Genomic DNA, 16,285 nt, shown 5'->3' with positions numbered 1-16,285 from the left:
GATACCCGAAGGGAACTTTGTTCCAGGAGAGCGGCCACTTTTTCTTTTGACAGCTGTATAATAACATAAATAAAAAAGACATGGAAATCCTACACATACAACCCAAAAACCAAAAACTCAACACACTAGAACAATATGAAATATACAGACACACTAAAACACACCCTAATCAAATTCTCAACACACAGATCAATTTCAGAACACACACTATTTGACACAACTCTTCATCACACGAACGCACCCACACAACAGGCAACAAAGTTGAGATGGCGCCGAGACACAGAAGGCTTTGAGGATGGTGTCAAGTAGCACCAAAACAGCTGTAAGCCGCACATGCTTACATAATTAACACGAGTAAGATCGCCATTTAATCAATTATTTAAAAAAGTTTACTTTGGTCATTGAAGACAAGTAGATCTGTAGTTCACTTTCCTTGCAAAATGCCTGAAAATTAATCCTTGCATCTTAGGAAAACCACGCAGAAAAAGCAGGTAAGATGAGTGTCCTCTAAGACCGTGCCAGTCAGCTAGTTCTGGTAATTCCAATGAAAGATCTGTCATATATAATAAATCTCATCTCCATTATAATGAATGCAAAACTCCAGAAGATGTGTGTTGACAATGCAAAACTTCAAAATTTTTGTTGCCAACACTGCAGAAATAAAACATATGTGGCCAGTTTTTCCAAGTAATGTTTAATTTGGCTTAACAAATGTTAAATTAACAGCTGGTTTATTTTTAACGCTTTGTTAAGATGTTTTCCATTTTTCCAACACAATTTTGTTTAAAATAACCAACACTTAACTTTAACTGTCGTTAATACTATTCTAACTACTCAACAGCAGTTGGTAATGATTTTGCATATGTAAGACAACTTCTTATTGGCTGATATTATTATTTAAATTCTGTACTGTAGAGTAAGTCATGAAACATGTATAAAATCGTAACCTGTTACAGTAGCCATAATTCATACAGTACAGAGAGTTGATAAATGAAAGTTGCATTGACTACTATTGAATAATAATTATTATTATAAGTATGGTTATATTTTATAATGCTAAATATGAATTTCTGTTTAGAAAAATCTAGCATTATGACCACTAGGTGACAATAATTACACGAATGTTTGTGTAGTCAACTGTACACAAAACCCCGAGGAGAATTCCGTATCATATAAAATTCTCTAATTCAGGTCCATGTATAAATTATATGTAATTTCGTCCTAAAGAAGCAGTTGCTGCTGAAACATTTTATTATTTACTCACTGCGTATTTTGAAGCACTATTGACATCGGCTATAGTTGAAGAGCCAGTAACATAGAATCTAGAGTTAATAGTACCTGGTGAATTGGAACAAGTGGCCTATTTCTGTTTGTAGGATATTCAAATCTGACTTCAATTTCTCGCCACGTCGAGACCGCACATTTCCTCAATATTAAATGGGTAATAGCTCAGCACCGAAATAAGCGTCAGTATGATAATCAGTTGACTTATAAAGATTATCTTCTCTATATTAATATTCCAAAATATCTTTTAAATTATATATTACCAGTCTTATGGCCGGTTTCACAAAGCTTCATTAAGGTTTTAATGATTCATTAATGTATTTACTAGTTCATTAAATCATTTTTATATCTCACCAAGCATCTTTAGCCTAACGAACCAGTAAAACTATCATTAAATTTAGTGGTAGAAATTTCCGTTTTTAAATTTTTAATTATTCATTAGTTGCAATATAAAATGGCGGAACGTTTCGACGCAGAATTGTTATATCTGGAACTGCTCGAAAATTAAGTCAAATGGAGATAATGTTAACCATTTAAAAACCGATCATTTTGATAATTTGAATGACACAAAAATTCACAAAAGATACCGCGTCACGAAGATCGTGGTACCGGTACTAAAAATTTTAGAAGAAACTGATCATAGGTTAGAATATCATAAAAACGGCTGAGACAAAGCTGAAACTAGTCAACTAGGTAACATACAACTGAGTTTTATTTTAAGACATGAAAGTGATTATTATAACTACATACTGGTACCTAAGAAATATTAGTAAATTAATACATAATGTGCATTTGAAACATAACAAAACTTAATTGGTATATTAACTTTCACTTATTAGAATTATATTATAGCTAGCGATAAGATATGTTTGCACTGGCTTTAAAACAGAAGCAAAAAAGCTGGATTCTTGGAATTTATAATCGTTTTCTTTCCGATGGAAATTTAATTTTCCAGCAGGATAATCACCCCGCGCACACCGCCATAAACGTTCAAAGACGGTTCACGGAAAAGCATGAAAAAAGAGGAGGATTGACAAATATCGAGACATCCCACCTCAAAATCCAGATCAGTTCTGGGATCAAGTTCTGGCTACCTGGGAAGATTTTGCTAAGGACCAGAACTATCTCCGCGATCTGGTGGACTCAATGCCCCGAAAATGCCAGGCAGTGATAGACGCCAGTGGCATGTGGACAATGTATTACATCCAATGTGTATTTCTTTTATTTTTCTTTAATTTGTTTGTTTATCTTAGTTTTATTTCGGGAAGAAAATTGATCTCCCAAGAGTTTTTTTAATTCTCCTAGTGGAGCCAGAGTTGCGAAATAATTCGTTCCACTACACAAAATTAAAAAAATAAAGAAAGGTAACATGTATAAAAATTAGTTACGTTAATAAAAAAAAATGTTACCGCCGAGAATCAAACATGGGCCCCTTGGATAGCAAGCCAACTCGCTACTGACTGCTCCACCGGAGAGTCATGAGCTCATGACATCATTAGCGCGATGAGGCATATATAGCTGCTGGGCTTGAAGTCTACGGAGACAGCGCACATAATATAAACGTATTCGTGTAAATATTTTAATGTTCAGTAGTAGTTAATTTTTCATTTGGACTGATTTATTGAAGCTTGGTGAAACCGGCCCTTACTCTAAACATTCCTCAAAGAGAAACATAACATGTTATTTTCACAACTTTTGTCTGAACAGCTGTAGTGTTATCCGCCATGTTTAACTGTTTGTTAAATGAATTAACGGCCTGAAATCCTACATTTAAAGTTAACAACCGGTTAAGAACCTGTTAAGCCAAACTGGTGTTGAACAAATGGAAAAACTGTATTTAACAAACTGTTGAAGGTTTAACAGTCGTTAAGTGTTCTAACAATACTTGGACAAACCGGCCAATGGACTTCAAGAATATGATATGATATCGTCGCCTGAATGCAAGAACTAGGTAACTGGAAATTTGCGTTTTTTAGTTACCTCTTTTATAGCATAGCAAAAATCGCACAAAATGTAATCCAGGATCTAGGTAACTGATCGAATGATACCAGCGACATCTATTTTCCAATATAACAAATAGGTAAAAGAAAACGAGACATATTCCTTAGTGCAATAAATAAGTAAATAGGCGATGTCACAAAATATGAAAAATCAAGTTACCTAGTTCTTGCATTCAGGAGACGATCTGATATGATATATATTTGTCGTTAAGCACTTACTTCTGATGAGATGACACTTCACATATTTTGTATACAGTGCCCTCCCACCTTATTATATAGCAAATTTATGCAAGTCATAACTTACTTCCTTCTCTCTTCCACTCATGTTCTCTTTAAATGTATCTTGTCACCTCTCGTTCACCAGGCTATCTATCTATATTTTCCCCACTTCTCCACTACTGACCCCCCACACTTATATCCTCCCCTCACTTCACTTCACTTCCTATTAATATCCTTGTCACCCCCTACTATTTTCTTGTATTTTCCCCCACTATTTCCCTACTACACCAACTTCTTAAATCATGTTTCTTTTTACTATTCACCTTTATTCCTTCATCACTGCTCCCTGGATCAGTTCCATTTTTCTTCACTTGCCTTGTTTTTACCTGACTCCGCAACTCATGTAGTCGCCTTGGAATTGCCTTAAAATGCTGATTGCAGGAATTTTGACGCGTTTATTAAATTTCTGCTCTGTGTTGATATTTCCTCCTCAGATGACGTCATAGGCTTCTTTCAATTGCCTAAAGTTCCTTCTTTCTGCATTCCATGTCTGTCTGATGAACTCCGTGTCATGCTTACCTTGCTATTTTTATTCATTTTGCCCAAGCTGATTCATTTCCAATCCCCCTCGATACTAATCCCCTAATTTTCTCCTTCAGGACTCTTCTATTCCTCTCCATTTCTTCCAAATCCACTTCCGGCATCTTAATGCTTTCAAGACATTCTTCTACACTAAAGATCAAGTTGTTATCTTTAATTTGTCTCTACACAGTTTTTCAAACTGACCACTTTTCCTAGCTTCTTTCAGGAAAGGGACCAAACCTATCCTCTGCTCCTTACTTCATAACTCCAATCATTGTGATTTCAAGAATATATATATATATATATATATATATATATATATATATATATATATATACATACATACATACATATATATTGTTAAGATAGGGACCGATGACGGTCATATGTGAGGACGGCAATGAACCTCCGGGTTCCTTAAACGCCAGTAAGTAAGTATATATATTGTTGTGTACTGATATGATAACATTGTTGCATAATCCAGCAATATAAACACCGCAGAATGATGAAGCTATGTCACTCCTTGACATGGCCAGTTTTGAATTTACTGGCTGAGTGACGACCTGTTTTGTTGCATGATCCTACATTCAGTGATTTGTAATATGACGTGGCAGATTATGTAGCAAATTCTTGTTTCACCAGACAGAGATAGAGTACAACTTTGAATTTATAATTAAAACTCCTTTTCTTAAATTTTGAGACTTGGCCAGTTTTGATACTAGATGCCTCACTTGTTGTAAACTTCATGCTGCTCATCAATTATTAGTTTTACAAGAGATTTTCAAACATGACTCCTTCTGTTGTAACATTCCTTAACTTATAAGGGCAGTTCTTGATCATTGCTGCGGCATCCATAATGCACACAATTAATTCTCCACATGTGTTTACCTTAGTCTGCTACATAAAATCCTTCATAAGCAATAACCAAGAGGTGCCAAATCTAGAACCTGGTTAGCCAGGGAGGAGGACCTCCTTGACCAATCCAACAGTGTAGAAAATACTGGTTTAGATGATCTCTCACAGCGAGTTTCAAGTGTATAGGAAGTCTCATTGTCTAGTAATTGTGGCAATTCGTTCTGTAGAAAGAATAGGTATATGTCGACATTTAGGTTTCCAGGTAAAATTAATGGTCATATGAGCTGATCATTACAGAACACCACACTATACATTTACACTAAATCAATGTTGAAAACTGGTTTTCTCTATAGCTTTAGGGTTAATATTTGCCCATTTATGTAAGTTATAAATGCCATTCCATGTGAATTGTGACTCGTCAGTGAACATAATACAATTGTAAAACTCTCTACTATTTCCATTTAACCAGGTGCAGAACTCGACACAAGGGGCATGATCTTGTGGCTCTAAATGTTGCACTGCTTGAAAATGATACAGATACAGTTAATGCACATGGAATGTCCTCCACACCAAGCTACACATCTTGAAGTTAGAGGATTGCACTGTACAATGTTAAGAATGTTTTCTTCTTCTGCTACATCATGTTGCTGACTTTTTCATACTGGATACAAATACTGGGGAGTGAACCAGTTTGTCTCAGTGTGTTAAATGTTCCACTACTACTCAGGATTATAAATTTTACAATTAGGATAACAGTGGTGATATTCTGTGCACGCACGCATGCGCATATATCATAAATAAATGCCATATCAGCATATTCCTCAGTTATAAATTTATATGGTATCTTGAGAGAACTAACAAACTGCTAACTTCACAATGTATGACCATCAACTGAACAAGCCAACAAATGACTCTCTATGCATTGTAAAGTAAGTGCATGTGTTGACATTTGAGAGCTCTATTCACACCAACACATTTAGAAAATTAATTATTATTCCTGAATTATGTGAGATAAGAAAAACCTTTATTAGGAAATTATGTTCCAAACCATTTCAGGAAAATGCTCCAATAGTGGTGGTAAAACTTTGTGAATCATCCTGTACAAAATATGCGGAGTTTAGAAGGTCGAAAAATGTTCTACTCATTGAGACCATTACAAATGGCTAAATTCACATTACTTTCTGCCCCCAATGAATAGCACACCTTCTTTATATTCTCACAATTGAAGACAAAGGCATAATCAATCTTTGCAATGTTCTTTGTTTTATTCATATACACACTTTATATTCCGAAGTGATATAGTGTTAAAAGTTGTGTAATCAAGATGTGTGTGTACACATGCACGCACGCACACACACACATATAATTCCTTTATATATATAAGTAGTTCAGTCCATAACCCTATGGCATGAACAGTCTTCTTACAATGAAAATATTAGTAGCCATGAACAGTAAAAGATCAAGAGTAACATACCACAGACCACTTCAGACTATTTTATTATGCTCACTCATCCATGAAAGAAAATATCTACTATTCATAAGTTCCTGTAAATAGTGAAAGGTTTATGTAGAACATAATTTAAGTGCAAGTCAAAAATAATAGTTTGATTTATCAGACAATAAACACAATGTTAAAATTATATTTTATTAACGAACACATTATGTAATAGTAGTAATAAAGAACAGGAAGAGGAAGTATCAAATATACCGTTAATATTAATTATTAACTTCACAGACGGTTATAAAGCTCATTATTAAACACACACACATTAATATAAATGTGCAATTATTACAATGCAAACAAAAATTAAGTAATAATAATCACTAAAAATTCAAGTGCCACATAAAATTACAAAAAGCATAGGTAAAGAGCTAAATAATACCATGCAATAACTTACTGTTTCTCAACATCAGTACATTTCTGTTCAAAATACTGATGTAATTCCTCCATTTCTTTAGCATGTTTAGCTTCCAGTTCTTGACGAATTTCTGTTAGGCCAGAAAAGTTTCCGCATTTCATATCTGTTATAAGCTCGCGCAACTTTGTCACTTCAACTTCGTGCTCATGAGACAACACGTCCACAGCCAATCTACATTTGATGAAAGGTGCAAACATCAAACTACTTGATGTAAACCAAAGCGAAATCTTATCTTGTTTACATAAAAAACATAAAATATTTATTCACATAATCTATGCACTTAAAATACTGTATAATTTCTCATACATTCACATGCACAACATTCTTCCTTAAGTACAATAGCTGAATTCATTCACAAATCATATATTTAAAAATATAACATACTGTACTTCAGCCATTCCATGAAGAGTGAGCCTGTTTTAGGATATTTCTATTTTTTTTTTAGTTAGGGTCATATACTGTAATAGCCTATATGCCAAATAAAAGCTAAGAGCTTATATTTTTAAAATTTAGTAGGTCTACTGATTTTGTTTATTTTGCAAGTAGGATTTTATAAATTATTCAATTTGCATGTAACAAAAACATCTGATTTCTTGAAAAAATTAAGGAATTTAAGCCTCACAGTTGACACATATGATGATCAGCTGATTATTTACCTCCAAAAGTTATTCTCCAAAGTATTACTAGTCTAATGAAATAGTATTATTCATTTCCAAAGGGTGTTGTTACTAATATTTAGTAAAGTAGTATTCATTTGTCTAAACCATAACAAAAAAAAAAAAAAATAGTAAGAAACTTTATTTATATGAAAACAATTTATATAATGATAACATTTCATATTTTCTAACTAAGGACATGGTGGGATTTACAATGACTCAATTGCTACATAGATCTTTGGAGGTCCTACAAATTCTTGTCGCAAATAATTCAGTTTTAGGCAAATTTTAGAATTGAAAATAATAAAAAAAAACACTATTTAGGGTTAATTTAAAAGAAACAAACAGACAGAGAGTGTATTGTTTAGGCCTACAATTTGTTAATTAATCAAATAGACAAATATAAAAGGTAACTGTAGGAACATAATGTTGACAACAATTAATTTCATAGAGAGTCTAAAATACTGTATAGGCTATATGAAGAAGTCCACGGATTAGACATCATCTTTATTCCATGTACTGAGCTACCTTTCTAGTACCACTTCCTTTACCCTATTACCACTTAAATTTTGTATTGATCACTGTATTACAAAATTTCTGATTTCTTATCGTGTTTTATTCGATTTTAATCTTATTTCCATTATTATTTGTCATATGGCAACCTCACAAGTTACAGAAGACGTTAAAAAATAAAAAAAATACCGTATATGTATCATTTTCTGATATCATGCTATTCATACAACTCTTCTACATGTAGAAGAGTTATATCAGACAAGGAATTGTCCCGATAACTTAGCTATAGGAGATGAAAAAGCCGTTCCAAAAAGTCGAAAAAGGATTTTCAATTTTTAAGTGAAGAAGTTGAACTAGCACTTAAGGAAATGAAGAATGGGAAAGTAACAGGAGTTGATGGAATCATGATTGAATTAGTGAAATGCTTGAGTGAAGACAAGAAGAAAATTCTATCATTATGCAACGAAATATGTGAGAAAGGCAAATGGCCTGAAGATTTTACAGAGACAGTGTTGATTCCAATACCGAAGAAAAATAATGTCAAGAAATGTAAGGACTACAGGACTATCAGTCTAATATTGCACTTGGAGAAGATTCTCTTGCGAATACTGAATCGACGTTTATATTCTGCGATGGAAAAACAGAAGAAGAGCAGTTTGGCTTCAGGAAGGGAAAAGATATGAGAGATCCAACTGGACTGCTACGGACAATCGGTGAAAGATACCTAGAGAATAATAAAGAAGTATATGTAGTATTTCTGGACCTAGAAAGGGTTTTTGACAGAGTGGATTGGAATAAACTCATGGGGATTCTAAAGAAATTGGTGTGGACTGGAAAGAGAGAAGACTGTTCAGTAATCTTATATGAAACGAGTCAAAGTCAGGATAGGAGAAGAAATAACAGAAGGAAGTGAAATTGGGAGAGGAGTATGTTAAGAATGTCCTTTTATCACCTACCCTGTTTAACATCTACTTAGAGGATTTAGTAAAGAACTGTTTTCAGAACATGGGAGGAATGATATTAGGAGGAAGAAGTGTATTTGTGCATCAAGATTTGCTGATGATATAGCGTTGTTAGCAGAAGAGGAAATGATACTAAAGGATATGCTACTGGAACTAAATGACAGCTGTGAGCAGTATGGTATGAAGATAAATGCAAATAAGACGAACAGCATGGTTATAGGAAGAAAAATACAAAAGGCTATTTTGTTTATATGACGTCATTTAATTTTCGGCCAACAAAGTGAAATGAAATTTTGAATTCCAACCAATCAGAGTCTTACATCGCGATAATTTCTGCAACTCGATTTATCACTATCAATTTATCGTATCGTCGTGCTTTTGTTTAGTCAGTGTCACCAACTGTTTCCACGTAAATCGATGAGCATAAATCCATTGTACTACATAAAGTGCGAAAACCTACTTCCACATCTACATCTTCAACTTCTAATTCCATGTCCATTGTATCTAAAGAAGATGACACTCATTCATAACAACTGTTCATTTAATTAATGTATTAATCAGGTTATTTGTAATTATGCTATAAAATGTTTAAATTAAATTATGATTTCAGCAGATAATGAAAACGTAAGTTATTTCTGCTATAATAACAAGAGAAAAGTGCAGTAATACATATAATTAACATTTTTAAACCTGTATTTCGCTTTTCTCAATTGACATTACTGAAAAACATCCAATTTCTTTATTGCAGTAATCGATATTCATCTAGGCCTATTTAGACTTCACAATGTCTGAATAGGTTAAGTATTCATAAATATAGCCTACAATTACTAACATTTTGTGAGCGAATTTTAGGGATACGTTATTTACATTTTTATTTTATTCAAGAAAAAGCTCTAATACTTAAATGTCACTTGAGGTCTGAGATTTCCCAAATTTATCAGCAAATCTCAGACCTTTTGTGACATTACTATGGATAAACTTGCGAATTCTAAATGGGGCAGTAGAGCAAGTGAACAGCTTCAAATACTTGGGGTGTACTATAAGCACTAGCATAAGCTGCTGCCAGGAAGTCAAAAGGAGGATAGCAATGGCCAAGGAAGCTTTTAATACAAGAAGGAGCATTTTCTGAGGACCTCTGGGAAAAGAACTAAGGAAGAGACTAGTGAAGTGCTTTGTATGGAGTGTGACATTGTATGGGAGCAGAAATATGGACATTACAACGAAGTGACGAGAAACGAATAGAAGCATTTAAAATGTGGATATGGAGAATGGAACATGTGAAGTGGACAGACAGAATAAGAAATGAAGCTGTGTTGGAAAGAGTGGTTGAAGAAAGAATGATGCTTAAACATGGAATGTAGGCTTAAACTGCTTAACTGATCGGGAAGAGGAAAAGGAATTGGTTGAGTCACTGGCTGAGAAGAAACTGCCTACTAAAAGATGCACTGGCAGGAATGGTGAACGGGAGAAGAGTTCAGGGCAGAAGAAGATATCAGATGATAGATGACATTAAGATATATGGATCATACGAGGAAACGAACAGGAAGGCAGAAAATAGGAAAGACTGGAGAAAGCTGCGTTTGCAGTGAAAGATCTGCCCTTGGGCAGAACACTAAATGAATGAATGAATGCTATTCATTTTCTTTTTTTCACTCCACATGTAAATTATATGTAAAATGATCCTTAATGTTTAACATTTGTAATGTGTACACTGCAGTTTTCTCGTGTGCGCCATTTGTACTATCACATTCTGTGCTTCGGATTTCAATTAGTAACATCACTTTCATTAGATTACCTCTTTGTAATAAGCACTTACTAATCCCACTACACTTAGTCCTTTCTTGTCCCTTCCTCTTTTTAAGTCCAAGTAAGTTATTAGCAAAAGCCTTATCAATAACTAATAACAAGGGTGTGACAAAGATTTAAATACAAATGTACAAATACTGAAATGCCTATATAAATACAGAGTGTTTAAAAAATGATGGTCAAAAATTTAGAGATGAGAAGTAAAATTGAAGAGAAACAAAAAAATTCCAGTAAACATGGGTTCGCAAATTAACCGTTTACGAGATATATTTTTTTGCTGGTTGAAGCCGCCAGTGAACTGAGCAGCACTTGGATACGGTAAAACGACAACATTCATACTTCATACATACTGTTACTTTTAATTCAAAATAATAATGTAACTCTTATTGTCACAATAATAATGACTTTCTATAACTGAATTTAAACACTCCCGTCAACAATGGGTATTTCACTGCCACACATCAACACAGTATTCGTTATTGCATTCCACAGACGACAATGACAATTCACTTGGATTATTAAGAACAAACAATGTATTCCTAATCTCATCTATTCACGAAGCACTATTTAAAACATAAAACTGTCAGTTCTTAGTTCACAGTTCCTTTGCCTTGGCTAGTTCTTCTAGCTCATTCACTCAAGTTCACAGTATATCGAACCCAAGACTTCCAGAGACAGTCCACTGCACTCGAACTCCAGACTTCCGAAGACAGTCCACTGCACTCGAACTCAAGACTTCCAACTGCGTTGCTTCCGCCTGGACGCTGCTCGCGTGTCGAACCCTAGACTCCTGGGCACTGCTGATTCAAAAGTTGAACTCGCTGTCCAATACTAACAACAACTGGCTGTCTTCGAAGGCTGCTCGCTTTTTATTAGTTAAACCACACTTTCCAGAAACTACGACCCTGGAAGTTCCTGTTTCTGGACGATTCTGTTCTCGCTGCTTCCTTTCTTCCCCCTCTCTGCCGTGGTCCAGCATGTCGTCGTCTCTCCTCTTCTCTCTACGCCACGCGCCGCCCCCCAGTGCTCCGCGGAGCTCGCGTTGTCTCCCGCGCGCACTGTCGGACGCGCGTTCGAATCCCGAGGCAGCTGCACTCTCCCCATTTCATTTCCTTCTAAGTGTGAGACGATATCTAAACAGATGGTAGGGTGAACAGTGAATAGGTAGAAGAGGACCTGTACCTAGATCACCAGATTTAAATCTCTTGGATTTTTGTGTATGGGATTATGCAAAAATCCTGCACAGTACTTTGTATATCCACAAACTTCACTGTTGTTCAAACAAGAAAAGTTTCTTTTGTGTATGTTCAATCATGTTTCTATGCTGCTGAAGCCAAAATTATGAATTTTACAGTATCGTAATCGATGAATTAAATAAAATTGTCATCGCTTTTGTTGGAATTAATAGACTACTTAGAATTCAGTGGTCCCAACCAGCACAAAATGGCATTATCTCGTAAACAGTTAATTTGCGGATCCATGTTTACTGGAACTGTTTTTCTTCTCTTCATTTTTACTTGTCATCCCTAAATTTTTAACCAACGCTTTTGAAATAAGTTACTCTGTATAGAAATTTACTGCTGTAAGTTATAACACTGATTTCTTACAAGAGCTATGGATCCTTGCTGAAGTTAAATGAAGTCAATTTGCTACCATCCATAGTTTCATGTATTGTCCGACCATGTCGCAAGGTCGTCGAAACAAGGGAAATCACATGACTGTTATTTACTTAAGAGGGCCCTTTTCGTTAATTTATTTTAAACAATTGTATAAGTAATATTACACAGACTTCCAATTCTGTACACCAAATATTTTCGGAAAAGAGATGAACCTCCGGATTCCTTAAAAGCCATAAGTAAGGAAGTTAATAGAAGTGTGTTTGTGATTGGGATTTAGTAAATTATGCAGAATAAGGTGGCATACATTGTTATAAGAAGTATGATTGAAGTATTCATTTATTTTAGGTTTAGTTTAGGTTAAGTTAGGTTAGGATATGTTCACTTAACTAGTAGAACTGAACCACCTTTAAAATGAGTTTTGTGAAGAAAAAAAAAAATCGGTGGTGTAGTAACTTAGCCTAGTTGTTTCCGAAGATAATTCTAAATGCTTTTGAAAAACTCCTTTAAAATGGAGTGTTTAAAAAAAAGATCAGTGGTGTAGTCGTTGTGAACCAATTAGGCCTACTGATTATGCTCCTAGTTTAGTGCAGTAGTAAGTTAGTAGTAGTAATAATAATATGATTATTATCGTTATTATTGATACCGGTATATTATAATAACTATTTATATAATAATAATAATAATAATAATAATAGGCCTAATAATAACCCACATACTACACAAGAACTAGGCCTATTAGGAAATTACTAATGTGTCCGTATTTTTGCTTCCCAAATTAAGGTAACCCTAGGTTTAATCATTAAATAACGAAACGAAAATCAAACGTCAGTGCCGTGTGTGGAGATATCGAAGATGGCAATACAAATGCATAAAATTTATGGTAAAATGGTTTAAGTAGGCCTACACACTAGTTACGCACTGCAGCTGTTCCCTTTCATTTCCCAGGTTATCCTAGTGATTTTATTGTTAGTGGAGTTCCTGTGCGTTATCATTTAATCTTTTTTGGTAGATAGGTCTACAAGGATAAAACAAGAGTTTTCTTGAGGTTGAGTATCAATGACAGGTTAGGTTTGGTTGGTTCAGGCTTTTGATATACCGGTACTTTGCACAGGTATGCGCATTTTGATCGGTTGTGGGTATGGTCTTCCTTTGGTAGCGCAATTGCAAAAAATTACCTTTTAATGTAATGAAGATAAGTTAATCAGTAGGTAGGCCTACCGAGCTTGAAATGTTTCAGTGAATTAATAACCAAGATTTGGTTAGGAGGTCGCATATGAACAACAGTGTAGCTACTACTCGTCAAAATGTATCAACAGGATGTTGAATGTAGGCTATAGCCTACTTTCGTCAAAATTAATTTCATTACTAAACTTAGGCCTACATTTCGTCGATACAGAAGTAAAAAAAGACATAAAAATGGGCCAGAAAGCGTATAGCATTAGATTTCAAAATAAATAAATACGAAATCATAATAAAATTAGACAATTATAAGTACTTACATTAAAATTAAAGCGTGCTTGTTCCTTGGCATTGTATAATTAAATTTGTTCACTCCAACAAATAGCCCTAGCTGTTCTATTTTAAATATGAACAAATATCTAAACGTATTATGTTCAACTTTCATAATATTATACGATTTCAGATTACTGGTAACATCTTGTATAATATCACTTGTTACGGTTGCCCTCATATTTCACCGATTTATTAAACGTTATTTTGTAACATCTAACATGTCAGAAAGAATCTTATACTAACAATATCGTTTATTTAAATCCCTTTACTCCAATAAAAACTACTGATAATTTGCTCATATACCAATCTACCAATCGGGTGTATGAATCAGTTTGCACTTCAACCAATCAGAGCCATGTCTTGTCGCAAACGATTCGCTACGGTTTTTTTTCTCCCCACGTAGACATTCTACGCAGAAAGTAACATGGCGGATGTCGTTATCAGTAATTTAACAAACACAATAAATAATAATGTAGATAGTGGGTGATATATGCAATGGAGGGGGGAAAGGAACTGACCACCCTACCCCATTATCTCCTGGCCTAGTTGCCTCATAAGTGGTGCCTTCTTGGTATCACTTGTGGGGTTCAGACCTGTCTTCGGACAGTCGACCAAATAACAACAATAAATAATAGATTAGTTGGAATCAACATTCAGATTCTATCTTGAAAGAATACCAATTACGGAATTCAAGAATGGAAAAAACTGCTTACATACCTAAGAATCATCAATAAATAAATATACCTAGATCAGAATAAAAGTCATGGAGGAATGTACAGTACCTATGTACTAACAGCCAACTTAAAAAATTTAAGATGACTGTGATGTATTAAATCCTAGATCATACTATTCTATTATCTAGGATTAAATTATGAAAGAATCCTGGCTAAAAATTTCGCATGGATACCGCTCACTGCGCTAATGTCAACTTTTCGTCTACTTCCATCTATATTATAAACATTATGTAATTTATTCTTTCATGATGAAATTTGTTTTTTTTTTTATTATTATTCAATGCAGTGGCATTTGATTGGAGTCATTGGTCGTACGCCGTACAATGGTGATTAAAACCAAAATGAAAGACAAAAAACAAAATAAAGCAAACAGTGTGCAAAGTGAAACTAAGAAGGAGCACTGTTGCATTCTTTCTCTGGCCTCCCAGCATCATGATGAAATGTTACTTCAAATATTTTGTTTCATTTTTTAGCTTTCATTAACAAATTTCTATAGCTATTGTGGAATGTTTACCCTAGAATTTCAGAGGATACTAGAGCAGATTCACGGATTGCATGTATTCTCTACACTGATATTCGTTTCTATTGTTTTCTCAACTATTGCCAACACCATTATTGACGTCCATTATTCTGTGCTGTGACAGAGCTTCCTACTCCTTAACCCTTCGGAAGTCGCGTACCTGTTTGTGACGTTAGTAGTCGCGTGGGGATGCCTGACCTCCCCAGTTAATTCTTCCCTGTTTATTCAATAATTATTGTCGTTTTCGTTGAAGACATTCTTTACAATTCTTTAAAGTGACTAATTTTATTACAGTAACGTAATTATTGTTTATCTAATGTGCAAAACGACAGAGAATTTTATTTTTTAAAGAACACAATGTAAATATGAATACCAATAATATGTCACGATACTCCTGGCAATCAATACGTTATTACTTTCCCGTTATCTGATACATTTGAAAAACATAACAAAGACTAATTCTGTGGTTCAGTGCAATAACTCTTTAACTCTCACACAGCTTTTCTGTGGAAATCAAAATTAAACAAATTGTAAGCATTGAACAAATGATAATGCAATATGTTGTCATCGCTCTTCTACCTCTGATGTTGTAGAAACTTAGGTCTTCATAACAGCCACAATAAGATAAATGATAAAATATTTCAATCCACATTAACATCATCTATTTTTTTTAGGATTATACAGTTTTTGCACTTAACCACAAAATTATTAATTATTGTTATTAGTGACCTGTTATTTTTCATCAGTTTCAAACACTTCACTCTTTACACGCACATCCATAAAACTAAACATAAATCAATAAGAAAAAGACAAACTGTAGCAACTGTAAATAGATTTCCTCTTTCTTTAGCAAGATCCTCCATTTCACTCATTATCTCGCTCGAAGCACTTTTCACAGACATTCTTCATATGTTTCACACACATCACTTCGTACCACTTGCAACAATAGGCATTTGTTTTCTTGCCCTTCTTCCTTGGGCATATTGTACATCGTCCTGGCTCCGATGCTCGTTCCCGTGATGTTTGACCTTGGTTTTCTTCGGTAACTCCTGACAACTTTGCTGCTTTTGCTCGTAGGTCCTTGGTCAAGTACTGGAAATTGGC

The 16,285-nt window shown here is 34.5% G+C and overlaps 1 protein-coding gene across 3 annotated transcripts in view; it reads right to left on the bottom strand.

Moving 5' to 3' along the window:
• The window catches only part of LOC138696399 (putative leucine-rich repeat-containing protein DDB_G0290503), a 260,919-nt gene extending 246,743 nt beyond the window's left edge, over positions 1 to 14,176 (bottom strand). For 2 of the 3 annotated variants that reach the window (XM_069821309.1, XM_069821310.1), the window contains exons 1-2: positions 13,915 to 14,175; positions 6,839 to 7,030 (exon numbers count right to left, since the gene is read on the bottom strand). In XM_069821309.1, coding sequence (XP_069677410.1) covers positions 6,839 to 7,030; positions 13,915 to 14,105 — 383 coding nt within the window. In that variant the 5' untranslated portion in view covers positions 14,106 to 14,175. Of the gene's footprint in view, positions 1 to 6,838; positions 7,031 to 13,914 lie in introns of all 3 variants that reach the window. The other variant, XM_069821308.1, reaches the window with a different exon arrangement.
• Between the last annotated feature and the right edge of the window lie 2,109 nt (positions 14,177 to 16,285).

Source organism: Periplaneta americana, chromosome 3, assembly GCF_040183065.1.
Source record: "Periplaneta americana isolate PAMFEO1 chromosome 3, P.americana_PAMFEO1_priV1, whole genome shotgun sequence".
NCBI lineage: Eukaryota > Metazoa > Arthropoda > Insecta > Blattodea > Blattidae > Periplaneta > Periplaneta americana.
Note: the sequence above shows the minus strand (reverse complement) of the source record. Positions and strands in the feature narration are given on the sequence as shown.